We start from the raw sequence: 26916 nt of genomic DNA, 5'->3' as shown, positions 1-26916 counted from the left end.
ATGGACCCCATACCAGATTTCCCTGGTAGGATTCCTAAGGAGCCTCCCCTCCCCCCTCCCATGATTGTGTCTGTCTCTGTGGTGTCTTGGGAATCTGTCTCCTCCCACATTTGTCTCTGTCAGTTTTCTTTTATCTTTCTTTCCCTCGGAAGGGAAGCTAAGAGGAGGTAAAAGAGGGAACCAAAGGAGGAGGGTCTTTGTAAGGCGGCAGTCTTCGGAATTGCGGGTGATAAATCCACTTAGTCTCTTTAATATTCTTTCAGAAATTCACACACACACTCACGCACAAATCAGAACAAGGTAGGGACTGCCGAGGGGAGCGGGGAACGGGGCTGGCTCCTCCTGACGTTGGGAGGTCCTACCCTGGGTTACCTTCTGCCCGGCTGCCCACTGATTGGAATAGGTGGAAGGGAATATTTACAGAGAACGGGGACGTTCGTCATCCCGGGGTGAAAGGTCCTAAACTGGGAACCTCCGAAATCTCATTCCAAAATTACCAAAAGTAGAGGTTCTGGGATTAGCAAGAAAATAGTAAGAGACCTGGGTGGAGAAGACAAAACTGTACCACCAAAAATGAGAGAGCGTGGGGGCGTGACTACCTCGGGGCTAGGTCCCCGCGCCAGGAGAAGGGGAGGAGTGTGTCAGTCTGGGGGCGAGGCCTAGCGCCACAACCCAATCACCGGACGCAATCACCTCGCGGGGAAGGAAAAGAAGGCGGAGCCTGCCGCCCTGGAGGCGGGGTTTTGACAGAGCCAGGGCGGAGCCTATGGAGGAGGCGGGGCTTTGGGGACCGGTCTCCCAGCTGCGAGCGGAGACCCAAGGAGCTCCGCTGGGGTCGCTGCATTTAGAGGCGGCGGGGTACTGGAGTGACTGAAGGCCCGGCATTTGGCGGGGATCCCGGAAAGTGGCATCCCTGGGGGGGGGTGTGGGTTTTTTCGGGGTTCCTGAGGAACTGGATTCGGAGCGTGCCCGCAAGGCGAGAGGTTCCGTGGAGGCAGAGTTTAGGATGTATCGAAATTCGGTGGCCCCAGAGGCAGGTGTGCGGGGCACCCACTGGATCCGCTGCGTGGCTGCAGAACGCGCTTGGGAGGTTGAGGGGCGCGGGGCGGGGCCAGGCCGGGTGCGTCCTTACGGATCCCAGTAGTTCTCATGGTGCTGAGCGGCAATGATGATGACTACGGTGAGGATGGTACAGAGCACCATGGCTGCGATGCCCACCGCTAGGGAGATGAAGGAGAAGTTCCGGGCCTCGCGGGAAGCGATCTCGGCAGACACCATGTCTCCGCGGGCCAAGGCCGTGCGCACCTGCGGGAGACGGGCGGAAGAAAGCTGATCAGAGCTGCTGCTCCCTCTGAGATGCTTCCCAGAACATTCGGCACTCCCTTGGAATAAGAAAAACCGGGTGAGGGCTCCCTTCCCAGATGCCCGCCCTCTCCCCCACTTCCACCTGCACTGCCTTGAAGATGGCGATGATGCCTGTAGGCCAGAAGCAACAGATGGTGGTCAGCACCGCGATGGGCATGTAGTCGTGCGGCGGGCGCCTCGGCTCTAGCAGGGCCAGCCCTGGGGCCTGGGGCGGCGGGGGGAGCGTGGAGGTTACTCCCGTCCCCCCCGGGGTCCCGCCTGTATAGGGCTGTGTAGAGAAGGTTGGGGGGAGAGAATGTCATTCCCATCGTCTCTGAGCCCACCAACATTCTGTGTCTGGCACGATGGTTTTTAAAGCACAATTCTTGCCCGTTGCTTCTCAGAGAAACTTATCATCCACGACCCTTCCAGGACACCCATAAATTCCACTAGGTTCTTCTCTCTTCACTGCTGTCATTAACCCTATATTCTTGGTGATCTCCACACTCCCTCTCCCAAGGTATGGCCGCACCAGGGCTGCCCTGGCCTCACTTCAGACCTCGTTTCTTCTCTCCAAATATCTGCCTGGCCTTCCCTATTCAGTCAGTTCCAGGTTTACTCTCCCTCATCCTCCTCCATGGTTCCCAGGTTCGTTTCTTCTCCCCCTCTCTCCAGGCTGTTTCCTTCTTTCAAACCTCCTCTGGACTTCTAGCTCCCTTCCCCTTCTCTGACCCCAAATGACAACCAGACCCTTCAACCCCCCGACCCCCATTCCCAAACCTTTCCTAGTCCCTCCTCTCTCTAGGCCTTGTCCTAGGAACGCCGCCTGGTCCCAGGCCCTGTTTCTCTATCTCACTAGCCCCCTGTGTGTCCCCACCCCTTCCTCCCAGGCCCCATCCGCCCTGTACTCACCGTGCCCACTGGGTAGACCGGCACGTAGGCAGTGCAAGGCTGCAGCTGTAAGGGGTAGCCGGGGGCTACATAGCCCCCCAGTGGCAGCGTGCCTACCGCCCCCGTGTGCGTGGGCACTACGAAGCCCGGAGCCTGGGCCGTATGGGAGGGCGCCGGCGGGGGTGGGGCGGCGGCGGCCGGCGGCGGCGGGGGCAGTGGGCCCTCGAAGCGAGTCTCCTGCAGGTAAGGGTCGGGTGGCATGCGGGGCAAGGTAGCGCAGCCGGGTGGGGGCGCCCCGGCGGCCGGGCCAGGTGGAGCGTGGTGTGGCGGTCGCGGCAGGGTGGCGGAGGATGAGGGACCGCGCTGACCAGTGGCCACGGAAGAAGCCAGGCCGCCTGCCCCCAAGCGCGGGAGGGTGGCGGTCCCGGACTGGTGGTAGTGGTGGTGGTGGTGATGGTGAGAGGAAGGGGCTGCCTGTGGGGGTGGGGCAGGGGGCTCGGCCGGGGGCTGGGGGGCATTATAGGGTGGTGGAGAGGTGTGAGGGACTGAGTCTGAGAGGCCTGGGGGCAGTGAGCACAGGAGAGGGTATGGGGAGAGAGGCAAGACAGGCAGAGAAGAGATAAGGGGGTAGGGGGAGACACAGGGCCAGGGATGGAGAAAGATAATGGGAGAGACAGAGGAGATGGGTGAGAAGCCATCTCTTGGTCTTAGGGGCAGGAAAGGGGTTGTATCTAAGCCATCTGCCCACCCCCCTTGTTTCTTTCAATCTAGTTTTGAAGTGGAAACCCTCCTCTGCTCATCTCCCCCTTCAGCAACGGTGCCCACAGCTTTCACCTGCACACCCAAGCTATGGCTGCCTTGGGCTTGCCCATCTGAGCTAGTCCTGTGTGTGCACGTGTGTAGACATGCAACACTGTGTTAACATGTGCTCAATTCAACAGTTGTATAAACACATGAAGGATGACATATTCCACTCTGTCTTCTTGCACTGGGGATGGGTGCCCTAGCCTCTCTGGGAATCTCAGCACCTCATTTAGGGCAGATGAACAAGGGTCTTCTGGATTCTACTCCCCTGACAACCTCTATCTCATCATGTTTTTATTATTTCCCCACTGAATGTCTCCATGTGAGCCAGTGTCATCTGTCCATCTGTCACTCCCAATGATGCTATCCCTGCAGTACCTGGCTGATGCTAAGCCACTCTTGTACTTCCTTCACCCTTTCAACCTGTCCCCTTTCCATGTTGTTGGCAAGGGGACAAGGCTGAGATTGGAAGGAGAGGAAGGAGGGGAATACAGAAAGAGAAGGGGATGGGGGGGGTTGAAAGCTGGACCGAAATGAAATGAATCACCCCCCCCCCCAACGGAGGGGTGAGGGAGGGGGTTGGGGCCAAGGATGGGGGGAGAGTCTGGAGATGGTGGAAAGGGCAGGAGGTTTTGTTGTTGTTTTTTACCTGACTTTTCCGATGACATGCCTGTGGTGTCGCTGGGACAGGGTGTCTGCAGCGGGAGTCGGGGTCCCTGGCTGGCGTCAGAGTCTTGGTGTGCGGATTGCGCAGCCGGTGGCGGCGGCAGCACAGAGATGGAGAGATGAAGACAGCGGCGGGGGGCGGAGGGAGAGCCGGGAAGGGGGGGGGGAGCTTAAAGGGGCCGAGGAGAGGGAGGGGGAGAGTTTCCGAGGTACCCTCACTAGGTCTCTCCTCCTCTCACCCCGGCATTCAGGCCCCCAGTTTGGGCTCCCTTGGAGTTGTCATGGAAACAGGGAGGCGAGCAAGACCAGGCAAGGCGGGTGGGACTAAGGGAAGGAGGGAGTGGGGGGGGGGGGGGAGAACTCTCTAGAGTCTTCCCCTCCAAGACTGGCTACAGTGATTATACTGTGGGAGGAAGTGAGCAGGTGCTCGGTGGATTCAATACCCCAGTCCCCACCGGATCTGGTTCACCCTAGTCAGATGTCCCCCTCCTCAGCTTCCCTCAGAGTCCCTGCAAGTTCTCAGGACCTTCTCCCCAATGCTTGGCCTTAGCTGCCCCCACTTTAAGAAAGATAACTGCGTGAGAGAGAACTGCAGAGTTGAGACCCGCGATGACCTGAAAGAGTTCCCAGGGTTATGGTCTGGGTGAATTGCAGGTAAAATGGGGGGTTGGGTCTAGAGTATTTCCAGGGGAGTTGGACCTGCGGTTGGGGGGTGGGGGTGGGAGGACAGAGAGTAAGTTTGGGGGATAATATATGCTCTTTCCACACTTGATTATCGGGCTTCTTAGAGTTCCTGGGCCCCTCAGTGTTCAGATCCATTTTTTAAAATCCCACCCATCCACCCACCACCTCTGCCAAGACGCAACGCCACCTCCTGAGTCGACGGGAGTGCGAGGTTCAGGGCACAGCAGTAATTGCAGTCTTTTATTTGTTCATTGTGTCTTGGGGGCACGTATATGGGGAGGGGAGGTGAAGACAGGCCGTCTACCGAGACTTACAGGAGTTGGGCTTTTTGCAAAAACGCAGTCGGGGACCCTCCCCTACCTCCACCTTCAGATTAGTACTGCCCAACCCCCACCCGAGGCAGTCGCCCTCCCGGGCTGTGTCCTCGCCCTCGCGTCCAAGTGGAGCCTACAGAGCTCCAGACATTTAGGTCACAGCCCCAAGCTGGTTGTTCCAGTTTCCAAGGCGTTTGCCTGAGCCCCCGACCCCCCACTGCCACCCCATCCTCACACTACACAACTCGGGGCACAGATTGGTTTTATTGAGAGACTTTAGACCGGCAAAGACCTTGTGAACAGGAGGGATTCAGACAAGCTTCGAAATCCTTTTCTCAACGGAAGCGTCTTTCAATGCTAAGTAAAAGCCCACCTAGGTATCGGGTAGGGATCAAGGCGGAGTTGCGGGACGTCTGGAGCTCGGAAGTCTGGAAGGGGTTCGAAGGTCTGCGTCGGGAGCCGCACACAGGAACTCCCGGCTAAGGGCCGACTGTGGGGGTCTCTCAAGTTGAAAGACTGGTGGAAACCACGCACGCGTGAGTCAGCGCTGCCCCAGGGGCCCTCCGCCCCTTGGAGGTGGGTCGTGTACCAGGAGTGGAGTAGAGTAGGCCAGGAGAAACTGGGCCAGGCTGCACTTTTAGCTCGAGGGGCCTCGAGGACTCTTCGCGTCTCTGGAGACAAGGGCACTACACCCACTTCATAATGAAGAGTTGTAAGACGCTGACCTGGGGCCTGCCGGCAGGCGGGTGGGGATAGGGAGGGGTCCGCTTGGGCTGGCTTCAGCCCTGATCCGGTGGCCTGAGACGAAATGCGGAGGACTGCCTTTCCGCAGCGCCCTCCCACCTCCCGCGGGGGCAGGGGAACTTCACGTTCCGCAGCGGAGCCGGACGCCTGAATTGGGAAGTGGGGCGAATCGAGACCAGGAATTCGGACCCTGGTGTCGCTGGTGCCTGGCAGGGCCAGAACTGGCCTTCTCATGATTCCCAGGATTTGTTTGATGCTTCTTCCTCTCCCCACCAGTCTAAAATGGATCGCTCTCTTTTTCCTCCCCCCGCTCGCGGAGTGCAGTGGAATGTTCCATTGCCCCTCCAGTCCTGGGCCTGCGTTACAGGGGACGCGGGCACGGTTGCCAGGGAAAGCCCCGGACGTGACGGCGAAGCGCGACCCCTAGCAGCCTCCCCTCTCCCATCCGTCATTCCCCTGCGCGAGCTCTCTTTACACCCTTCCCCTCCCCCCACCTTGCGGGTTCCAGTCTAGGGAGAAGTAAACAGCTGGCGGAGCCAGGCTCACGGACCTAGGCCAGGTGGGAGCTTGCATTCTCCAGAAGCCTGCGCTGCTGCTCGGGGGTCTTTCTTGCAAAACCCAGGGTCGTGCATGGCTGGGATGGTGCCTTAAGAAGATCCTCGGCCTAGGGACCGAGTCCCCGTAGATTTGGGGGCGGGGCTTCGGGTGCGCGTCCGTGCGTCAATGTGTAGGGGTGTGTGTTTCCCCACAACCTTGAAGTAAGTTAAAAGTAGGCTGTTTTGTGACCTGAACCTAGTGTGAGCACGGGCGGGGAGGGGGATCTTGATGCCAGGCGTCTGCTTCGAGGGGAGGGTGTGTTGTCATCTCTCTCACAGGCCCTCATCGCCCCCTTCTCAGGCGGGAGCATGCTGGGGCTCAGGGGGCTGCGGCTGCCCCCGGCGGGGATCCTGCTCCTGTTGCCGTTCCTGCCGCTGCTGCTGCTGCCCGCAGCCCCCGCGCCCCATCGCGCTCCCTACAAGCCGGTCATCGTGGTGCACGGGCTCTTTGACAGCTCGTACAGCTTCCGCCACCTGCTGGAATATATCAACGAGGTCTGGTAGGGGACACCCTGTTGTGGGGCGTTGGAGGCGTCTGTAGTGGCTGGGGAAAGAGAATGGGGAACCTAAAGTTGCCATTCTGGGCCTGCTCAGTTCCTGGAGGAGCTGGTGCTGGCGTTGGGAGATCGGGGGATGAGATCCCTGGTTCTAGCAGGGCACAATTAGGCATGTGGACACGGCCCAGGGGGGCGGTGTGGAGGGGCTCTACAGTCCATCCCCTGTTGCAGCATTGCCCCCTTCCCACAGACACACCCCGGGACTGTGGTGACAGTGCTCGATCTCTTCGATGGGAGAGAGAGCTTGCGACCCTTGTGGGAACAGGTGCAAGGGTTCGGAGAGGCTGTGGCCCCCATCATGGCAAAGGCCCCTCAAGGGGTGCATCTCATCTGCTACTCGCAGGGTAGGCGCCTTCCCCCTCCCAACTCCTAAGCCCTCTCTGAGGCTTGATCTTTATCTGAGGGACACATTCTAGTGTCCCCTTTTCTGAACCACATTCTTCCAGCCCTGGTACCTGAGCCCTACTTTTCTGACTTCCTTCAGCACTTGGGTCTTATCTCTGTGTCCTGAGTGGGAGGGAGGCTCCCTGCACTGCTGTCCCCTTTTGCCATTACCCATGGTTCTTGGAAATAAGGGATAATGGGGAAGTAAAAAACACCCTACAGTTAGAGTCAGAAGACCCAGAATCTAATCTGGCTCTGTCACTTACATGATGTATATAGCCTTTTGCCACAGGGTGTGCCTGTTTTCTCTGGGCCTCAGTCTCCTTATGTACATTGTGGTGGGTGGAGGGGGGTGCCTAGTGGAGAGGCTGTTGGCCTGGCTGTCCCTGAGTCCCTGTCCAATGTGGTGTTCTGCCTCCAGGGGGCCTGGTGTGCCGGGCACTGCTCTCTGTCATGGATGAGCACAATGTGGATTCTTTCATCTCTCTCTCCTCTCCACAAATGGGACAGTATGGAGGTGAGCGGGGATCGTAAGGTCAAAGGGGGCCCCGAGTTTTGAGGACACAAAGGTTTGGGGCCACTTGATACTGCTGTTCTCTTGCCAGATACAGACTATTTGAAGTGGCTCTTCCCTACCTCCATGAGGTCTAACCTCTATCGGATCTGCTATAGCCCCTGGGGCCAGGAATTCTCCATCTGCAACTACTGGCACGGTGAGTAGGGGATGCCAAACGGGACTCCATGAGAGGGCACCCTGGAGGGTAGGGCCGGCTGCTCCCACCTGTACCATAACCAACAGCAGTGATGATGAAGATAACTTCATGTAATGAGCACTTACTGTGTGAACAGTCGCTGTTCAGAATGCTTTATGTGTGTTACCTTATCACCTCAGAGTATAGTCTGGTGCAGAGATCACAAGCCAGATAGTACATATTTTTGGTTTTGCAGGCCATATGGTCTCTGTCGCAAATACAATTCTGCCACAGTAGTTTGAAAGCAACCATACACCATATGTAAATGCATGTATCTGTGTTCCAAAAAACTTTATTTATACAGGAAAGCAGTGGGCTGGGTTTGGCCCATGGTCCATAGTTTGCAAACACCTAGTGTAGTTTTTAAGACCACGGATGCTGGGTCCAGACTACTTGTGTTTGAAGCTTGACCCTGTCGGGTGACTGTGGACAAGTTACTTAACCTTACTGTGGCTGTTTTCCTTATCTGTAAAATAATAATCTAGTATCTACCCTATAGGTGGTTGTGAAGATTGAATAAATTAACAAATGTAATGTACTTTGAACAGTATCTGGCATAGTAAGTGCTGGACAAAGGTGTTTGGTATCGTGTTTACAATTATTATTATTGTTGATACTATTCACCTTACCTGCTATTGTAGTCTCCTGGTCGTTTTTTCAGACTCTGATCTTGCTTCTTTTCCCTGCTTCTCTTTCTAACTGCTGTTTGTACCTAGACCCCCACCATGATGACTTGTACCTCAACGCCAGCAGCTTTCTGGCCCTGATCAATGGGGAAAGAGATCATCCCAATGCCACTGGTGAGACTCCAGGCTCCTGCCTGGGTCCCGTTTTCTGCTTCTCCAACCCCCTGTGTTTCCCTCTCCAACCTGGCCTGACCCCTGTGACTGACTCAGGCTCTTTTCTTCCCACCCTTCAGCATGGAGGAAGAACTTTCTTCGTGTGGGCCGCCTGGTGCTGATTGGGGGCCCTGATGATGGTGTTATTACCCCCTGGCAGTCCAGGTAATATGGGACTGTGTGGCCCGAAGATTGGCTAAGGATACCCCTTAGCCCCCAACAATTAATCTCCTGCCTGAAACTGGCCTGTACCTCCCACTGGTCAGCTAATGCTCCCATCCTCCATATATCCTGTCACTCAACAACAAAACCTGGGAGTCATTCCTCAATGCCTTGTATCTAGCCCATACTAGACTCTACTTCCCCTCCATCCCTAAACCCCTGCTTTGTAAAAACTTTTAACTTTGAAATAATTACAGATTCATAGGAAGTTGCAAAGATAGTTTAGAGAGGTCCTACATAGGTATCTTTTGCCCGGTTCCCCCAGTGATTGCATCCTATGTAACTACAGCACAGTATCAAAACCAGGAAATCGTCATTGGTAGGATGTGTGTGTATAATTCCATGCCACGTTTCCTTCCACCTCTTTTATATACCTGGACTTTTGTAATAGCCTCCAGCCTTATCTCCTCCATCCGATTCCTCAGGAAAATCTATGGCTCCATTGTGCTATGTGTGGGCCTCTGCTGCAATTCATCATGAGTGATCTGAAATGTCACCTAAGCTCCTTTAGTCATTCAACAAATATTTATTGAGCACTGTATATATGCCCAGGCCCTGTTCTGGGCCATTGGGATGCAGCGGTAAATGAAAGAGAAGTCCCCACTCTTACGTAGTTTAATGTCTAGTGTGGGAGACAGAAAAATAGATGCAAATATGTATGTCAGGTGGTGATGAGACAGGCAGGGGAAGGGATTAGAGGGTGACTGGACCCTATGTCAGATAGTGGCCAGATAAGTCCTGGAAGACTTGTCATGGGAGTAGAAACTTAAGGAAGTGAGGGAAGAAGCTGTGCAACAATCTGGGGGGGGGGGGGGAAAGGAGTGGCACCTACAGAGGTCCTGGGGCTGGTGTGAGGAATAGGGTCGCCAGTGTGGCTAGAGCCCAGGGAGCTGGGAAGAGGGTGGGAGAGGAGATGAAAGAGGTAGCAGGGAGCCAGAAATATTGACCCTTTGTAGGGCAAAGTAAGGCCCTTGTTTTTTATTTTTGTTTTTTCCTAAAATATACAGAACATAAAATTTACCATTTTAAGTGTGCAGTGCAGCGGCAATGAAGCACATTGGCATTCTTGTGTAACCATCACCACCATCCATATTCAGAACTTTTTTTTTCTTCCCAAACTGAAACTCCATAGCCATTAAACAAGAACTCCCCATCCCTGCCTCCCCCCAGCTCCTGGCAACCATGGCCCTTGATTTTTTAATCTGAGTGAGATGAAAAAGGCATTGGAGGGTTTTAAGTGAAGGAGTCATGTTCCTTATAATAGCAAGGGTTGGGATTTATTCTATCTCATTTTACATCTATGACCCTCTGAAGATTGTAATAGCTCACAGTTATATAGTACCTTTTATGTCCCAAGGCACAATTCTAAGTACTTTTCAAATAAATCTCCTTTAATCCTCCTTTGACATATAAGGAGACAGGGTTCATGGTAATTACTATTATCCTCATTTAACATGTAAGGAAACTTAGGTGCAAGGAGCTTAAATAACTTGTCTCCATTCATAGAGTTAGTAACTGGTGAAGTCAGGCTATCTAACTTAACCAGGGTGTTTCACTTCCTCTCTGAAAAGGAAGTATTCTTAAATAGGACAAAGAGGATAAGTAATATGCTCAACCACATACATTTGGGAGTGTGTGGCAGAGCTGGAGTTCACATCCAGGTCTGTGTGCCCCTACTGCTCTCCTATACCTGATGAAATCCAGCCCCTCCATGTGGTCTTCAGGCCCGCAACCCAGCTCCCCCATGTGCCCAGCTGGGCCTCACCTCTGTACCTTTGCTCCTGCTCTTCTGTTTGCTGGGGGATCAGCATTCCCTAGTGGAGAGTACCTCACTGGGAAGGCTTTGTTGGTGCTCTAAAACCAGCGGGGTGGTCTTTTTTTGTTCCCATTGTCCCTTGGACTTAGCACTATTAACGTTTGTTGTTCATGGTCAGTGCCCACTCACTGCCCATGCCAATTAAATATTACTTTTCAAAATTTTAAGACCTTTTTATTTTGAAATAACTTCATACTTAATAAGTTGCTTAAGTATTACAAAACAATTGTGTGTACTCTTCACCTAGATTTTCTAAAGGTTACCATTTTGCCATGTTTATGTCCTCATTCTTTCTTCCCTCTAAATATGTATACGGGGGTATAGGTGTGTTTGTGAACCATTTGAGAGTAGGTTGTAGACATAATGTCTCTTTACTCCTAAAACTTCAGTGTGTCAGTGTCTGTTTTGTGTATACAGGACTTCTCTTTACATATCCACAATATAATTATCGAAGTCAGGAAGTTAACATCAATAAGATACTCTATAGACCTTATTCAAATATTTTCCAGTTGTCCTCATAGGGGAAAAAAAATGCAGTGCAAGATCTAACCTGGGATCATGTGTTGCATTTACTTGTCCGTGTCTCTTTAGTCTCTCTTTTTTTTCCCCCCTGGGATATTTCCTCTGTCTTTGTCCATTACATTGATATTTTTGAACTATTTTGTAGAATGTCCCTCAGTTTGGGTTTGTTGGCTGTTTCCTCATGATTAGATTCAGGTTTGCATTTTTGATGGGACTCTGTAGAAGCAACGCTGTAGCCTCTGTGTCATCTTTTGAGGTACATGATATCCACTTGAATATTGTGAGTGTCTTCCTTGCTGCCTATCTCCCAATAGGCCATGAATTCCTGAGGTCCCTCCCCTAGCCTACCTTGATTTTCTCCCGCTCTCCTGATAACCTCCTCCCCTACCCGCCCTCAATCTCTTTTGTAGCTTCTTTGGTTTCTATGATGCAAATGAGACGGTCTTGGAGATGGAGGAGCAACCGGTGAGCCCCTGGGATGACTTCCCCTTTCTTCTGGCACAGCCCCACCTCAGTCTGTAGCCCTCCCTGCCACTGACCCCTTGAGCTGAACGGTTCACCCTGTGGGGAGGGGACCTGGGACACCAGGAGGAGCTCACTTTGTTTCTCCTTTTATGACTCTTTGCCCACCTTGAAGGTTTATCTGCGGGATTCTTTTGGGTTGAAGACTCTCTTGGCTCGGGGAGCCATAGTGAGGTGTCCGATGGCTGGGATCTCCCATACGGCCTGGCACTCCAACCGTACCCTTTATGAGACCTGCATTGAACCTTGGCTCTCCTGAGGATGTCCTCAGGGATCCCTCAGGAACTTCCCAGCCCAGAGACCAAGCGGTGGCCTTGGAAAGCAGATGTCAGCTCCGGTGTGCCTGCAACCACCCCATTGCTCCCACACTGCCCCCACCAACCAGGGCTCCCAGGACTCCCTTCCTGTGCTCCTCTGTAGATGACAAATCCTGGTCTCCTCCCACCTCATGTTTGGGGTTTGCTCCATGCTCTCTCACTCTCCCGAGGCCAAGGCCGAGGTCGGGAAGAGAGAAACCAGGTTTTTATCTCGTGGCTGCTCCTGCTGCTGTGGCTGCTCTGTCTCTGGCTGTATAGGAGAACCCAGCCCCTGCCCACTACAGGGGTCTCCTTCTAGGCCACTCAGGACATTTTTAGCTCCTGTTCTCCCCATGTTCCCTTTTCCCTTTTTCTCAGCCCTCCCAACTCCCAGGAAGGACTACCCATGAGAGTGGGGTTCTGAGGCTCCCCTATGGGGACAGTCCGTTCTTGAAATGTCAGTGTTGGGGAATATCTATGGCCTGTGAGGCCCATCTCAGGTTTGGGGATCCCCCAGTCCCTCTGTTCAGTGTTGGGGTACCCCCTGGGAGCCTAGTGTCTTTGAGGCCCCAGCCCCTTTTAGCTACCATTGAATGGGTGTTAACCCTGTATTTATGGAAATAAAAGTCCATTTCCTCAGTGTGGTTTGGCTCCTTTCCAGGTGAGGGGGACCTGGCTCCCCAAGGAGGGTGGGGATGGAGAGCCTGAGGTCTGGGTGCCCGGATGCCTGGTGTGGGGTGGGACCCCCTTGGTGTTTCCGCTCTCTAAATGCCCATTCTGTGTGGGTTCCTGATTCTCTGTGGGTTCTTTCCTGCAGAGGACAATTCTCTTCCTGTTCCAGCCTAAGCCTGGGGGGCTGAGCCCAGGGCTTCAGTGGTTTGTGCCCTAGCCTCATGGGTGGAATGTGTCTGCCACCCCCAGGCTAGACGAGGGGGCTAAGGGTCAGGGTGGGCATTTGTTGCACCCCTTTTCGACCTTTGTAGGCCTGAGTTGGGTGAGGGGCTGGACAATGAGCCTCCTCTTCCTCAAAAGAAGGAATTTTGGTGGAGACAATAGGGCCCTGTCTGCTCTGGTATGGGGGGCGGTGGCTGACTCAACTCTGCCCCCCACCCCCAGGCCCTAACAAATGTCATCATCAAATGGGGGCAATTTCCCCTTAGTGCCATGGGCTTCCCACCCACCCCCCTTGTCCCTTTGTGACGATTTGCCCTCCCTTCTTTCCTCATTGAATCTTGCCTCTTCTCCCATGACCTGACCCTGCTTTTCTCTGCCAGCTCTCTCTCCCTGTTCCTCAGTTCTCCCCGAGTCTGTGTTGGGTTGAGGGGTGTGTCAAGAGCCAGGGGTACTGGTGGTGTTACAGAGCTGGTAGCCTCTGCTGATCTGGGGAGTCCAGAAATAAGGGGGTTCGAAGAGTTTGGAATTTACTTCTAGGGGGCCCTTTGCTGGGGTGGTGGTGAAGGTAGTGGGACTTAGACCCCATGGAGCTGATCAAGCAGGAGCTGTGAAGGAGGCTTGTGGGAGGGGGCAGGGATGGGAGGATTCTGTCTGGCCCAGCCCCTCCTCTCCTTTCCAGCCTGCCCAACCCGCCCACCAGTCTGAGCTGCTGTTGCTGAGGCTGGTCTGCTGGAAGTCTCCGGGAGAGAGGGAAAGACAGGTGGGGAGACAGTGTCAACGGGGAATGAGCCTTAGCGTGAGTGTGAGTTGGGGAGTGTGGTAGGAGTGAGGGTGTGGGTATGTGCGGTAGTAGGAATGTGTTTAAGGTGCAGTTTCCAGGTGCATGGGTTTGTGTGCAGGGTGTGAGGGGGTGTAATGGTGAATATCTGAGACTTTGAAGGTAGAAAAATTAAGATAGAAGAGGGTTTGTTACAGATAGGAAGGTTATGGGCAGAGTGTGTGTGTACAGAAGATGGAGGGAGTGTGCTGGGGTGTGCAACTGCATGATGCATGCTTGGACCATGCTGTGCTGGATGAAGGGGTCGTGTTAAATGTACACGCAGGTGTAGACAATCCTGGTGGCTAGTGCAAATGTGTACAAGTGAACGTACTAACTCCCTTAGAGGGCACTAGCAGACTGCTTTTGGAGGGGCTGGAGCTGGAAAAGTTATGGGAGAGGGGAATGGCCTCCATTAACCTCTTCTTGCCTGCAGTTTGGAGTCAAGGAGAATCATGAGGTCCAGGGATGAACCGTGCAGTCTCTTAGGCGGACTCTCATTCCTCCTGCTACTGATGTCAGTCCAGGGGGCCAAGGGTGGATCCCTCAAAGAGAGGTGATGAAAGGGGGGCGGGTCCAGGGGTGAGGTCTTCAGAAAACCTGCTGGGGGTGGGGCGTCAACAGGTGACAAAACCATGAAGTTTAGAATGGGGGTGAGGTGGTCACCTCCAGGGAGGGCAGGGCCTCAGTGGAGACTTAAGGGAAATGGGACTCCTGACCGCTCCCAGGTCACTGAATGTGTCTTACCTTCTCTGGCATGGGTGCAGCCAGGGGGTCTGCTCCAGGCAGATGCTCGTGGTCCCCCTCCATTACAACGAGTCCTACAGCCAACCAGTGTATAAGCCCTACCTGACCGTGTGTGATGGAAGACGCATCTGCAGCACCTACAGGTGAGGGATAGGGAGGCTGGACTCTGGAGTCTTTCAAGAAGAAATTCAAGAACCCAGACCAAAACCCATAAAGCAATGTTCAGAGCCGGGTCTATGTTCCAGGACCACATACCGTGTGGCGTGGAGGGAGGTGAGGAGGGAGGTGCCGCAGACCCACGTCGTGTGCTGCCAGGGCTGGAAGAAGCGGCATCCAGGGGCCCTCACCTGTGATGGTGAGACTGGGTCTTCCCAGGCCTGGGGTCAGGGTGCCCCGCAGGGCTGGGGAGGCAGGCAGTGGGTCTGGTTTTGAACCACCCTTCTGTGCCCACAGCCATTTGTGCCAAGCCGTGTCAGAACCGAGGCGTCTGCGTTAGGCCAGAGCAGTGCGAGTGCGCTCCAGGCTGGGGTGGGAAGCACTGTCATGTGGGTGAGTCAGCTCGCCCTGCACCCCCATACGGTGGCACCAGGACCTCATACCTTTGGGGTGCCAGCTCGCCCCCACCCTTCAGCCCCCATCTTCTCTCCCATAATTAGACGTGGATGAATGTAGGACTGGTGTTGCCCTCTGCTCGCACCGTTGCCTCAATACCGCAGGCAGCTTCACTTGTGGCTGTCCTCAAGGCCTGGTGCTGGGTCTGGACAGGCGCACCTGCACAGAGGGCGCCCCGGAGCCCCCAACTGGTGCCAACATCCTCAGTGTGGCAGGTGAGTGGGAGCATGGGTGGCAGTGAGGGCCTGCACTCAACTGGGCAGTGGGTCATGCCCTCTTTTGTCCCAGTTCGGGAAGCAGAACAAGATGAGCATGCCCTGAGACAGGAGATTTGGGAGCTTCAAGGGCGCCTGGAGCGGCTGGAGCAGGTGAATGTTGGTGCCTGGGTCCAACCCCTCTTGGCAGGGTGTGCTCCACCCCCAACACTCTGAAGCGTCTCTTCCTTTGTAGTGGGCAGGTCAGGCCGGGGCCTGGGTCCGAGCCATGCTGCCCATGCCACCTGAAGAGCTACAGCCAGAACAGGTGGCAGAGCTATGGGGCCGCGGCGACAGGATCGAGTCTCTCAGCGACCAAGTGCTGCTGCTGGAGGAGAGGCTAGGTGCCTGTAAGTCCTCATGCCCTTCTCTGCTTGAATCCCCATCCCCATTAGCTGCCCCCAGCTCTCCCGGACACCCTTCCCTGGTTCATTTTTCTCTTTTCCCCAAACCCTTCCCCAACACTCAGTCTCCGCATACTGTCCTCAGATACCCATATTTCACCCCTTCTTCTGGTACCCTGTCCCCAGTCCACTTATTGCTGGGTGAGAGTGTCTCCAGTGCCCTGGCAGCCCCAGAAGTCCACAGCCAATGTGTCTGCCTCCTTGTCATTCACCAGGCTCCTGTGAGGACAACAGCCTGGGCCCAGGCCTCAATCTCAATCGGCGGCCAATAAGGAACCCCTCCAGAGCCCCTGCCCCGTAATTTATACAGAAACTGGCCCCACTAATCCTCTGGGATTGGCCAGCTGGGGAAGCGAAGATAAGGTTATCTGCCACTAAGGAGCAATGAGTGACGGAAACTTACGAGAGCTGAAGGAAGGGGGAAAGATGGGTGCCTTGGGCCCACCCCTGAGTCTTCTGGCTGGGGGAGGTGGCCTAGGCAAGAACCACTTCTGTGCCTTAACAAATGCAGCCAGAAAGTGCCCAGATCTCTCTCTCTCTCTCTCTCAATCTTTATTCTCGGGTTTCTTGCTGTTATCCAGATAATTAATAAAAACCACACAAAACTGGGTCCCACCCTCTCTTTTTGCTCCCAGCCCACCTTCCCAGTTGTGGGCACAGGTCTGGGGTGGGAGGCAGGAGTGGCTAATGCCACAGGGAGGAAATGAAAACTGGCTCAGAGAGGGGAAGCCTCAAAAGAAAGAGAAATAAATTAAAAGCCCTCCCATCCCCTCCAGCCAGGGTTCAGTTCCTTTCCCCAACTTCCCAGGGAGCAGAAGTGAGTGCAGCACCTAATGTCTGCCTCTTCCCCTTGTGTCTGGTTAGAATGGTACAGCCGGGCTGCAGGGGACTGGGTTGGGGCCAGGACCACTGAAGAACTGTACCACAGGGATGGGGGGAAGCAGAAATGTGGAGACCAAACTGGCATCTAGGAGTATGCTCACCCCTGGGCACCTGGGTATGGGCAGGATGAAACCTCTGAGTGAGAAGAGTCCAGCCTCCACTGATAGGAGGCTCCATGGGAGGGAGGGTGAGGGTGCTGAGGAGTGTTCCCAGGATAAGCCAGGAATGTTCCAGGCATTGCTTCTAGCCACAGTGTGAGGAGTCCTCACAAACGGATAAGTCCACTGAATCCATGGACTTGTGGTAGGGTATTGTTCCATAGAATGGATGAGTCCACTGGCCAATGTGGGGTGGAGAGGGAGAGAAGATCACAAAAGAAGAGGGTCCCCTGGGGAAAGGATGGTGTGTTCCCACCCTTGTGCAGGTGAGCCACTGGAGATGAGGGGGAGGCAACCGTCCCAAAGACAAGATGGCACAGGAGGTGGGTGGGGGTCAGAGTGGAGACTGCACCGAGGCAAGAGAGTCCATGGGGGGAGCTGGGAAGGGGCAAGGAGCGGTGCTATATCCACATTCACTTCAGAAATTGAAGATTCCAAAGAGGAGAACAGTGGGTAGAGGAGAAACAAGGAAGTGGGCTTGGCCCTGCTTCAGGGCCCACTGGGTTGGTAGGTGTGGGAGGAACACGGGGGTAGATGGGAAGGGAGCTCAGAGCCGGGCGTCGCCCACCCCTCCAGGCTTCTTCAGACAGTCACCACCGCCCCGGCCATCAGTGGAGATTTCCCGGAAAACGGTGAGCATGGAGTGCCGGACTCTGTCAGCCAGAGCTGGGACGTCATCTGGTGTCAGCCCTTCTGTGGGCACCGGGGGCAGCACCCGTACCTGACATCGCCCTGGGAGGGGGTGAGCACCATCAAGGGCTGTCTACCTAGGCCTTTGCTTACAGGCAGGGCCCAGTTCCTGAGCTCTCCTGTTACTCCCTCCCCAACCTTTCAGTTCTTTTCCCCCTACCCTGGACAATTGCCCCTCTGCTTGCCAGCTGCTATCTGTTTTAAGGCCCTCTTGCACAAAGCCTTCCCAGTCCGGACACCTCCTTAGCACCCTTCCAGCCCCCATCATCTAGGATTAACTTTCACTGCCAAGTGTTATTACAGCTTTGCACACACAGGTCTTATCTTTCCCTCTGGGCAGTAATGGCCCCTGTTGGAGGGATCAAGTGTTACCCATGTAGCAGGGTATGGTGGGCGCTTAATAAATATTTATTAGTTGATGTGGGGTCACTGGATGATCCTTTGGACATCTCAGTTCTGACACTGACCAATCCTCCTGTCTCATGGGGATGTCTACCCTCTCTCTCCCATGGCCTTTCTAGCCACCCCCAGCCCCAGATCTACTCAGAGCCCTCACCCGAAGTGAAGCGACGCTCCTTCTTGCAATAGAAGTCTTGATAGGAGGACATGACTATGGGGACAATGGGAACCTGGGGAAGGGAAAAGCAAACAGCCCACAGTTCCCTTCCAAGGCCCCCATGACAAACCTCTGCCAAGAAAGAAAAGAACGGTGGAAGCTGGGGGCTCAGTAGCAGAGGGGGAAATAGTAATTACCTGGGCCTGTACTGCAAGGTGGAAGGCGCCACGTTTGAAGGGCAGCATGGAGCCATTGTGGTTTCTCGTGCCCTCTGGAAAAACCCAGACCCGCACCTGAGGAAGACAGAGGTCAAGAAGACATACACAGAGGGGTCCGAAAACGGTCATGAGGCTGTAATGGACCTTTGAGGGCTGCTGGCCCTGCTCTACTCCCCAGTGTTGCCACCCCCCTTTGCCACAGGGGACTCACGTCCTGGGTGAGCAGGGTCTGGGCAACTTCAGACATGACACTGATGGCATCCCCAGTGCGCTTCCGGTCGATGAAGATGACTCCTGCCAGCCAGCAGGCCAGTCCAGCAGAGCCAGCCCACAGCAGCTCACGCTTGGCAATGGGCACACAGCGGCCTGGCAGTACCTCCATCATCCCTAAGGCAAAGGTCGGGGGTGGGAGTGAAGATCAGGGTAGAGGTAAAGTGTCATGGGAAACAGGCCATCCCCCACATTCTTAAGGACGGAGATGGGGGAGAGGGGGCGGGAAGCCCTGAGGAGGATGGGGTGATTAAGTACATATTAGCCTACTTATGAGGGTAAGAAGGACTGGGGGAAAGGGAACGGGAGCAATGTCCAGACGAAGGGGAGTTGCGGACCCCTAGCGGAAGAGATTCTGGGGAAAGGGGAAGGGCATAACTGGGGGAGGTATGCCCTACCAGGGGTCTCACCAAGCAGGTCGAGTGAGCTCTGGTGGTTGGAGACCACGACGTAGGGCTGTGAGGGAGGGAAGTGGTGGGCCCCACGCACCTCCACTCGGATCCCATACAGGTATTTGATGTGGAGCAGCATCAGACGCAAGATCCTGTGGGGTCACGGCAAGGGGTTCCAGCAGGACCCACTGATGTCCATCAGCACGCCTCACCCGCCCCCCGCCACTGCCTTTCTGGGCATCTGCAGTTCTCTCTCCTTCCTTGTCCCTGGGCCCTCTCCATCTTCCTTACACATCCCACAACCTCCCCACCCACTGCTCACTTCGGACTCTTAGGTTCTCTCATCACCCAAAACCCCTTGGCCCTCACTTCATGTTCTCAACGTTGCGTCCTCGCACAGCACACACAGGGATGGCGAGCACCGCCAGGAAGAGGATCCAGCCATTGTAGAAGGCCATCTTGAAGAAGTATTTGGCACTGGGGCTGCAGAACCACAGGGTGGGCAGCAGGAAGAGCAGCAGCAGCACAGGCCAGATCCCCGGCCACAACTCCATTCTGGCCACCTGCAGGGGACAGGCAAGAGACAGTGGGCCTCGTTCCTGGAGGGGAGTGGGACGGGCAAGGCACAGAAGGCACGGTTTGGGGAGCTAGGAGGACAAGGGCCAGAGACACAGGATGGGGTCAGGGCTCCCATCAAAACCTGCCCAGCCAGCCTCTCTAGGATGGGGGTGGTGGGAACAGGAGCTCGGGACTGCTCACCCAGCCCTCTCTCAGAAGCCTCCAGAAATATTCACAAAGACAAGAGACATGACACATGAACACCCACAACTCACAGACATGTGATAATAGGACAACAATAACAATAACAAACACTTGTAGCTGGTAAGGGTCTTAGGATGGTCTATACCTGTCTAATACAGTAGCCACCAGCCACATATGGCTACTGAGCACTGGAAATGTGGCCTAGTTTGAACTGAATTGTGCTGGAAGTGTAAAATATGTATCAGATCTCAGACTTTGAATGAAAAACAGAATGTCAAATATCCCATTAATAATCTTTTGTATTGATTACATTTTGAAATCAACCTTTCTGGATACTGAATTCAATAGAATATATTATTAAAATTAATTCCACCTTGTTACTTTTTATGTTTTAATGTATCTTCCAGAAAATTAAAAATTACACCGTGGCTTTTATTATATATCTGTTGGATTAGGGTTGATCTACAGACTAGGTTAACCTTAAATATGAACCACATAATTTACATTTTTCGGAGATAGGCCCAGAGAGGTTAAAGAACTTACCTGTGGTGATATGGCTCCTAAGAGGCACTTCCTAGTTGAAACCTAAGTGGCTTGTGTTCCTAACCACAGTTATGCTGCGGCCAGTATGTATGCACACAGGTGGACACACAGCAGACAGCAAATACAGTGAAAGGCACAAAACACCCACAGACATTCTCAAGGGCAGACTGGCAAGAATAAAGGCTCTGTCACTAACAAAAACACAAACACACAGTCATACGAAGACTGACCCACTGACACACACATGCAAACTTACAATCACACCCAGTAACAGATAAAGGAAAGTAAATGCATAACTAGAAAAATCCCTCTCCACCAAGGTGTCCAACCTCCCTCCCCTTCCTGTTTCCAGATAAACCCATGGACATACCAGGAGTTGCTGCCTCTATCAATCCTGCCTCCGCAGGCAGGCAAACAAACCCTTACTCCTCCTTCTTTCCCTTCCAGGGACACCGGAGGCGACCTGGTCAGGCAGGTATATAATATGTTAAGGCCTGACCAATGAAAGAAAGAGGGGAGAGAGTAAAAGCGACTCACACCATCTGCCCTGGGAGAGGAAAGAGTTGAGGAGGAAGAGGTGCAGGCACACAGAACCTGCCTTTTAGGTTCTTCCTCCTTCCTCCACTCTGTCCTACTGCTGGGGGCAGGGTCACAAGTCACGAAAAGGTGTTCAGGCAAATACCTGTCACTTTCAGCAAGGCTACAGTCACTGTCTTCTAATGACAGGAAGGACTGTGTTCGAAGGTAAAGGCCATTGCCAACCAGTGAAGGTTCAGAAGCAATAGAGGAAACAGGAGACTCTGCCAACTCTAAAGCTGTAGGCCTTGATTTGCTCTATCCCACTGCCCTTGTAAGTCTGGACCAGCATTTCTCTCCCCTGGACTATTTGCGACAGGTTCCTAACTCTGCTCCTCCAATTCGTCATCCACATGGCAACCACAGAGATTTTTCTGTAACACAAATCTGAGCATTCCTCCGTCTTCTAAAAGGCCCTTTCGACAAGTTGACTTCTGCTTACATCTTTGGCCACATGCCCACAAGAGTCCTTTTTGCTCCAAATTGATTTACTTCAGTTCTTCAGACACACCATGATCTTTCATGCTTCTGTGCTGTGAACAGGCTGGTCCCTTTGGCTGGAATGCCCTTCTGCCTTTCACTTGCCTGACCCAGCTCAGCGTCACACTTTGGAAGTCTTCTTGAACCCCTCCTGGCCTGAGTTTTCATTACACTTTTATCTTGATCACTGGTTCTCAAAGTGTAGAAATACATATTCTTGGACCTCACCCCAGATCTCCTGAATCAAATTCTGGGCCTTAGGCCCAAGAACAGGTATTTTAACTCCCCCAAGTGAGGGACAGCCCTCCAAGTGAGTCTGATGTGCACATCAGTTTGAGAACCACTGATCTTGACACCACAGTGTAAGTAACTGCTCATTTTTGTTTCCTTCCCCAGTCTGTAAGCAGCCTGAGGGCAGGAACTCTGTCATTTCCCCAATACCCAGGACAGAAGGAGGAGATAGTGCTCAATAAACATGCTGAACAGATTATAAGGCTGTGTACACAGCCTGTCATAATTAATGACAGAGCCAATCATGAATCAGATAGCTACACTCTTGAGGACTATTAACTATGAAAAGAAAAGTCATCAATAAAGCAATGAATACAACAAAAAGCCTAACGGTAACCTACTGTGAATATACACATACACTATATGGTCACACTGAGGGAGGCAACAACAATCAAGATGGTACATCCCATCTCACACAAAAGAGAAACATACAGAATGGGGATTAACATGCCACCAGGGAAAGATGCTGCTGTCATCAAATACATGCCAACAGTGCAAAAAGAGTGAGGGACAGATAATGTGCACAGCAGGGTTGACCTGAGGCATGCATTGAGCTCCATGAACACAGACTGTACACAGCCACGAGAGAGATAATGTATGTGAAAAGACATAGACCAGGAAGGTCAGCAAGGTAAGGCATATGGGAATGGTTCTCTGGGGACATGGAGGCCCAGTTACCTTTCTCTCTAGTACATGACATTAAGTGACCCTCTCCGGAGCAGAAATGTCAGAAGATTTATAAGCACTGTGAAGTGCCATATGGGTTAATGGGCATATGACTCACAAAATATACTGTCAATAAAATTATTAAATAAATAGAATGTGTAACCAGAAGCACACATGCTGCGGTCATGTCACATCAGCGTATCATGCGAAGGAGCATGTGTATGTGCGGTGTAAACCGTGACTGGGAAAACATGCAGCAAACAGGCCAATCCGATCACATCATGAGTGTGCACTAGTGAACTAAACCACAGGATACCACACATGAAGACTTGCATACGACAGGATCATGGACATAACATACGAACCAAAACAAGGAAGGTATAACCTTTACACGCAAAAAGTAAACACGCAAAAGCATAAAATGTGCAAGAAACATGAAACCACATAATAGATGCAATATATAAAAACTCACACATTTCAACAATGTCAAGACTGGACATGAGATATGGACATAAGATACGAGAATGGGCAATTCTGATGGAAAATAACACATCATCTCTCCACAGTCCATGGATAGCATAGGGAAAAGCTAGCCGCACATAAGCCATTAAACATGTCAAAGGCACACAGATTCAGTGTAGAAAACATGGCCCCCCACAAAGCATCTGTGTGTCAGTAAGGATCTAGCCCAGTGTGGATGGCCACTGAGAAAGGTCCTGTGCCTAGATGGAAACAGAGGTGTCTGAGGGCATTCCTAGGAAGCAAATTCTGCTGGGGGAAGGAGGGCAATAAACCGCCTTCTCCCGGCCACAACCCCCCAAGAGTCATGTGGGGCCAAAGGGCAGGAAAAGGAATTGGGGAAGGTGTCGGGAATTCCCTCTTCAGGGCCCTGTCCACACCCCCATCCCAAATTCGCAGGGTCTCCGCCGTGTCTCTTCCATCCTTCCTCCCTCTCAGGGCCCCTCTCCTTTCCCCAGCAACCCTCTCCCCAGTCCGCCTCCCAGACCCAATCTCTCCCCCATCCCCTCCTCCAAGTCCCTCTCGGCACCCTCCTCCCGCCTCCTCCCATCCCATTCCCGCCCCCACCTCAGTGGGGTGGGGGGCCCGGGGGGCTGGCCCCCTCCCCAGCCAGGCTGCGGCAGCGGTGGTGGCGGGTGGCTGTCTCTGCCTCGGTCGGGGTGTCGGTGCCAAGGGGGCGACAGGATTTGGGGGTGTCCTAGCCCCGGCCGATGGAGGGGAGGTGAGAGTGGGAGGCTGGGCCCATTGCGGTAGGAATGGTGGGGGGGTTGTCCCCCCAGCTCCCTCCCTCCCTCCCTTCCTGCTGTCTCTCTGAGGGCTGGGGCTGCTGTTGCCGCTATCCCCCCCCCTACCCCTCCCCAACGCCTGCCGGTTTCCGGGGCTGGCCAGGAAGTAGAGGGCGGTGATGGGCGGCCTGTTTTGCCAATCGACTCCCAGGGACCCACGCATCTTTTCGCCGCATCGACCAGTGGGCTCTTGGTAGCTCCGCCCCGCGAGCGCCCCGCTGGGCTCTGCCTCCGCCTCTGGCCTTCTCTGGCTCCAGCTGCATCCTTTTTTTCCTCCAATTCCCTTTCAGCACACACGGCTTGTGTGTCCCTTGGTGCTGTATTCCTTCCTTTGCCCATTCCTTCTTCATCAGGTCTCCTCTTCCTGGAAATTTCACTGGGTTTCTTCCTTTCTCCTTAACTCCCTTATCCGCTGTTTATTCCCTCCAACTCTTCTCCAAAAACCTCTTTCCTGTCCCCCATTCATTTCCAGGTAGTTTCAAGCATCTACTAAATGCCAAGCACTGAGTTCTTCACCTGTCTTCTCTCAAGGGCCCCATCTCACCTCACCTGGCCCTCCAGCTCTCTACCGGTTCTCTTTGACCTTTGCTCTCCCCACCCCTTCCCGCATTAGCTCCCAGCATCCCGGCTCCCTCTTCCAGACGCCTCTCTGGTCTTTAAAGAGAAGGGATACTTACTTTCAGGCCCTCTCCCTGCCCCTGTCCTCCCATGCTCTTTATTTAACCTCAGTACTTTTTCTTTTCTAGTTCCTTCCTATCCGTCTCCCTAGTCACTGAGGCGGTGTGAGACAGCCTCCCTCCCCAACACAGAGTCTGGGTGCATCTTTTCTTCCAATGAAAACTGGGTATTAGGGTTGCTTTAAAAAAAAAAAAAAAGAAAGAATGCTAGATTACTCTGGGGTGAGCATGCCTCCTTAATTTTGTAGCCATGTATCTGTTCCCTCTCCAGCCCTCGATCTCCTCTTTCCCATACTTCCACATCCCTTTACCAGGATCATCCATCACTCCTCTCCTTGTTTCCACCTCTCTGTAACTTTTTCCCTGAACCTTGACAGGCCTCCGGTACTTTAACCTCCCCCGCCCTCCTCTAGGGAACTCCCAACTTCTCACCATGCCTCACTTGAGTCACGTGGGACCTTTTATCTGGGTGTTGCTGTACTGCCCTCAGCCTGTGTCTGTCCCCGCTGCCAGACACACCTTCGCCCTGCTTGAATTTACTCTCCCTGAGGTAGAGGATGCAAAGAACACTGGGACTGGGAAGGCTGTTACCTAGTTCTGCTCCTTGGGCCACAGTGAGGGTCACTGACTGTAGAAAAGACCCAAACTCGTACAATATGCCCCCAAGCTCTGAAGCACCTTGCCCAAGTGCCAGGGGTCCAACCCTGGAGGAAGACCCCAGTTCTGCGGGACACATTATAGGACGGAAGGGGCGGGCCTAACCTCATTCCGCCTCGGGTCGCCCGAAAAGGGGCGTGCCTTGCCCCCTCGGTACCCACTCACAAAGAGGGTTTAAAACCTGCTTTTAAGGTTTAAAACGGGAGTCGAGGTTAACTCTGTCATACTGTGTCACATTAAAAAGGTGTGGGCCTTTAGTTCTGTTCTGCAAATCACCTAAGGAGGAGCGGGCTGAGTCCTCCAGCCGAGGGAGATGGGCTAACACCAGCTCCGCAAATATGCGTTCGCACAATCCAAACGTCGAGCTGATCCCAGTTCTGCTCCCTTCTTCACTAAAAGGGAGGGGCGAAGCCAAGCTCTGCTCTCTACGTCACCGAAGGAGGCCGGAGCCATTTTGAACCCTGAGACCCTAGTACTTGCTCTCTTGCCGAGCTCTTCGCCGTCTTTTCCGATCTCGGCCAATCAGAGGTGAAAGAAACGGCCCAATCAGCCTGGAGAGACCACAGCCGGAGGCCCCGGATGAGGCCGAGCCAAAGTCTTTGAACCTCAAACCCCGCCAATCGTAGAGCAGTCACCATGGCGACAAGCTAAGGTGAAGGGGTGGGACCAGAGAAGGCTTAACCTTCACAGGATTGGCCCACCTCTTCCCGCCGCCTGCAGCTCATGCGCACTTTCCTTAACCACCATTTTCCATCGAGTTCCAGCCAATCAAGGGCTTTGGAGCCCTAAGCTCCAAAGTCCAATAGGAATCCGGACATTCTCTGAAAGGGGAAGTGAAGGAAAGAAAGGGGACTTGTAGTAGGCGAGGCCTGTGTAGTCCCGAGCCAATTGCTTATGGCCTTTGCTTATGATTGGCAGTTACTCAGACGAATAAAGCTCCCCCGGGTCGGGCGACCGGACGTATCGAGTTGTTACCAATCCCGTCGCATTGCATACTGACTGAGACTGTATCAGCCAATAATCATTGTGCAAGGGCGGGACTGCGCAAACCTCACCCCTACCTTTGGACCAATCCTTTCTTTTGAACTGTGTGATTGGCGGGCACTCAGGCCAATAGTGCCTAGAAAACTTTGAAGCCCGCCCAAAGATCGTGGGCCGGAGGCGGTTTCTTGTTGGGGCGTGTGTGCGTGTGTGTGTGTGTGTGTTTTTGAGGGGATTAAGGGGTACGTAAAGGCGAAGCAGAACAGTCCATGGCGGCAGCGGAGGAGGAGGACGGGGGCCCCGAAGGGCCAAACCGCGAGCGGGGCGGGGCGGGCGCGACCTTCGAATGTAATATATGTCTGGAGACTGCTCGCGAAGCTGTGGTCAGTGTGTGTGGCCACCTGTACTGGTGAGAATCCGGGAGTGGGAGAAAAGTGGGGCTCACCTCCATACTAGGGAGGCTGGGGGCGGGGTGGCATACAATCATACAGATAATAGAGGTCACGTCCCCATAGGTGAGGCCCGAGAAGGGGACTCAATGTCTCTTTGAGTATGTGTGGGCAAGAGAGTCACGTCTGTACAGAGGAGACCCATAGAACGGAGAGTCATTGGAACTAGGAGCTGAGAGGTATGGTGTGTTAAGAAGAAGTGGGGCCGGACCGGGGGTAGGGCGGGGACAGCACATCTGTACCGGCGAGACCCGAGCTACCTTACCCCAGAAAGTGAGGGGTCTTAGCTGTACAGGTTAGACTCAAAGGTTAGGGGTGGCACACGTTGCTTGAGTAGGTTGAGACCTAGGGATGTGGAATCCCATTCAGATGAGATATTGGTAAGCAGTTGTATGACAACCTGAGGACAAGGGCACTGAAGGAGCAACCCTGAGAAGTTAAAGGTTTGTGGAAATAGGGACTTTATTGAGCCTAGAAGAGAGGAAAAGGAGTAGTGGGAGAAGGTGCTAGTAAAAGGGGGTCTGGTTTGGGAGTGATAAGGCCAAGGACAGGGCTGGGACTGAAAGAGGAGATCTGGAAAGCTGTGGTTGAAAAGAACTGGAAACTAAGTCGAAAGGCAGAGAAGGGAGGAGATGGGTGTGTGTGTGTGTGTGTGTGTGTGTGTGTGTGTGTGTGTGTGTGTG

At 53.7% G+C, this 26916-nt stretch overlaps 5 protein-coding genes and 2 long non-coding RNA genes across 15 annotated transcripts in view; 3 read left to right on the top strand and 4 right to left on the bottom strand.

Moving 5' to 3' along the window:
* Window positions 1–220: 220 nt before the first annotated feature.
* PRRT1 (proline rich transmembrane protein 1) lies at window positions 221–3827 on the bottom strand. The gene is made up of 4 exons (XM_040463352.1): window positions 3689–3827; window positions 2257–2795; window positions 1448–1633; window positions 221–1305 (listed from the first exon to the last, which is right to left on the bottom strand). The coding sequence occupies exons 1-4, from the start codon at window positions 3705–3707 to the stop codon at window positions 1129–1131; spliced, it is 921 nt and encodes a 306-aa protein (XP_040319286.1). The 5' UTR covers window positions 3708–3827; the 3' UTR covers window positions 221–1128.
* Window positions 3828–4616: 789 nt separating this feature from the next.
* On the bottom strand, window positions 4617–6204 carry LOC121022325 (uncharacterized). Its single transcript, XR_005786902.1, has 2 exons — window positions 5998–6204; window positions 4617–5594 (listed from the first exon to the last, which is right to left on the bottom strand). It is a non-coding gene; the product is annotated as an uncharacterized LOC121022325 (long non-coding RNA).
* Window positions 5253–13672, top strand: PPT2 (palmitoyl-protein thioesterase 2). Of its 5 annotated transcripts, none has more exons than XM_040463350.1 (10): window positions 5303–5415; window positions 5772–6006; window positions 6345–6538; window positions 6791–6944; window positions 7406–7501; window positions 7590–7697; window positions 8453–8536; window positions 8656–8740; window positions 11546–11600; window positions 11773–12592. In XM_040463350.1, the coding sequence occupies exons 3-10, from the start codon at window positions 6353–6355 to the stop codon at window positions 11914–11916; spliced, it is 912 nt and encodes a 303-aa protein (XP_040319284.1). In that variant the 5' UTR covers window positions 5303–5415; window positions 5772–6006; window positions 6345–6352; the 3' UTR covers window positions 11917–12592. The 5 variants fall into 5 exon arrangements, with proteins under 5 accessions (XP_040319282.1, XP_040319281.1, XP_040319284.1 ...); XM_040463351.1 differs by having other exon boundaries at window positions 5306–5415; window positions 5956–6006; XM_040463348.1 differs by lacking the exons at window positions 5772–6006; window positions 11773–12592 and adding an exon at window positions 13527–13672 and having other exon boundaries at window positions 5253–5415.
* EGFL8 (EGF like domain multiple 8) lies at window positions 13521–16291 on the top strand. 3 transcript variants are annotated; one of them, XM_040463345.1, is made up of 9 exons: window positions 13521–13607; window positions 14094–14220; window positions 14432–14554; window positions 14657–14766; window positions 14865–14960; window positions 15068–15238; window positions 15312–15391; window positions 15474–15627; window positions 15897–16291. In XM_040463345.1, the coding sequence occupies exons 2-9, from the start codon at window positions 14120–14122 to the stop codon at window positions 15980–15982; spliced, it is 921 nt and encodes a 306-aa protein (XP_040319279.1). In that variant the 5' UTR covers window positions 13521–13607; window positions 14094–14119; the 3' UTR covers window positions 15983–16291. The 3 variants fall into 3 exon arrangements, with proteins under 3 accessions (XP_040319279.1, XP_040319278.1, XP_040319280.1); XM_040463344.1 differs by lacking the exon at window positions 13521–13607 and having other exon boundaries at window positions 14077–14220; XM_040463346.1 differs by lacking the exon at window positions 13521–13607 and having other exon boundaries at window positions 14105–14220; window positions 14638–14766.
* Window positions 16213–23513, bottom strand: AGPAT1 (1-acylglycerol-3-phosphate O-acyltransferase 1). Of its 2 annotated transcripts, none has more exons than XM_040463354.1 (7): window positions 23252–23513; window positions 19217–19410; window positions 18866–18999; window positions 18397–18572; window positions 18165–18260; window positions 17968–18040; window positions 16213–17453 (listed from the first exon to the last, which is right to left on the bottom strand). In XM_040463354.1, exons 2-7 carry the CDS (start codon window positions 19399–19401, stop codon window positions 17269–17271), a joined length of 849 nt encoding a protein of 282 aa, XP_040319288.1. In that variant the 5' UTR covers window positions 19402–19410; window positions 23252–23513; the 3' UTR covers window positions 16213–17268. The 2 variants fall into 2 exon arrangements, with proteins under 2 accessions (XP_040319288.1, XP_040319287.1); XM_040463353.1 differs by having other exon boundaries at window positions 17283–17453; window positions 17968–18021; window positions 23252–23355.
* Window positions 23514–23554: 41 nt separating this feature from the next.
* Window positions 23555–25852, bottom strand: LOC121022326 (uncharacterized). Its single transcript, XR_005786903.1, has 3 exons — window positions 25080–25852; window positions 24579–24672; window positions 23555–23833 (listed from the first exon to the last, which is right to left on the bottom strand). It is a non-coding gene; the product is annotated as an uncharacterized LOC121022326 (long non-coding RNA).
* Window positions 25853–25984: 132 nt separating this feature from the next.
* Window positions 25985–26916, top strand: part of RNF5 (ring finger protein 5) — a 2481-nt gene continuing 1549 nt past the window's right edge. Inside the window, exon 1 of one of the 2 annotated variants that reach the window (XM_040463355.1) lies at window positions 25985–26193. In XM_040463355.1, the coding sequence (XP_040319289.1) occupies window positions 26054–26193 (140 nt within the window). In that variant the 5' untranslated portion in view covers window positions 25985–26053. The remainder of the gene's footprint in view (window positions 26194–26916) is intronic. The other variant, XM_040463356.1, reaches the window with a different exon arrangement.

This window comes from Herpailurus yagouaroundi, unplaced genomic scaffold (genome assembly GCF_014898765.1).
Source record: "Herpailurus yagouaroundi ecotype Mexico unplaced genomic scaffold, PumYag 393, whole genome shotgun sequence".
NCBI lineage: Eukaryota > Metazoa > Chordata > Mammalia > Carnivora > Felidae > Herpailurus > Herpailurus yagouaroundi.
The sequence above is the reverse complement of the archived record's forward strand: the minus strand, read 5'-3'. Positions and strand labels throughout refer to the sequence as shown.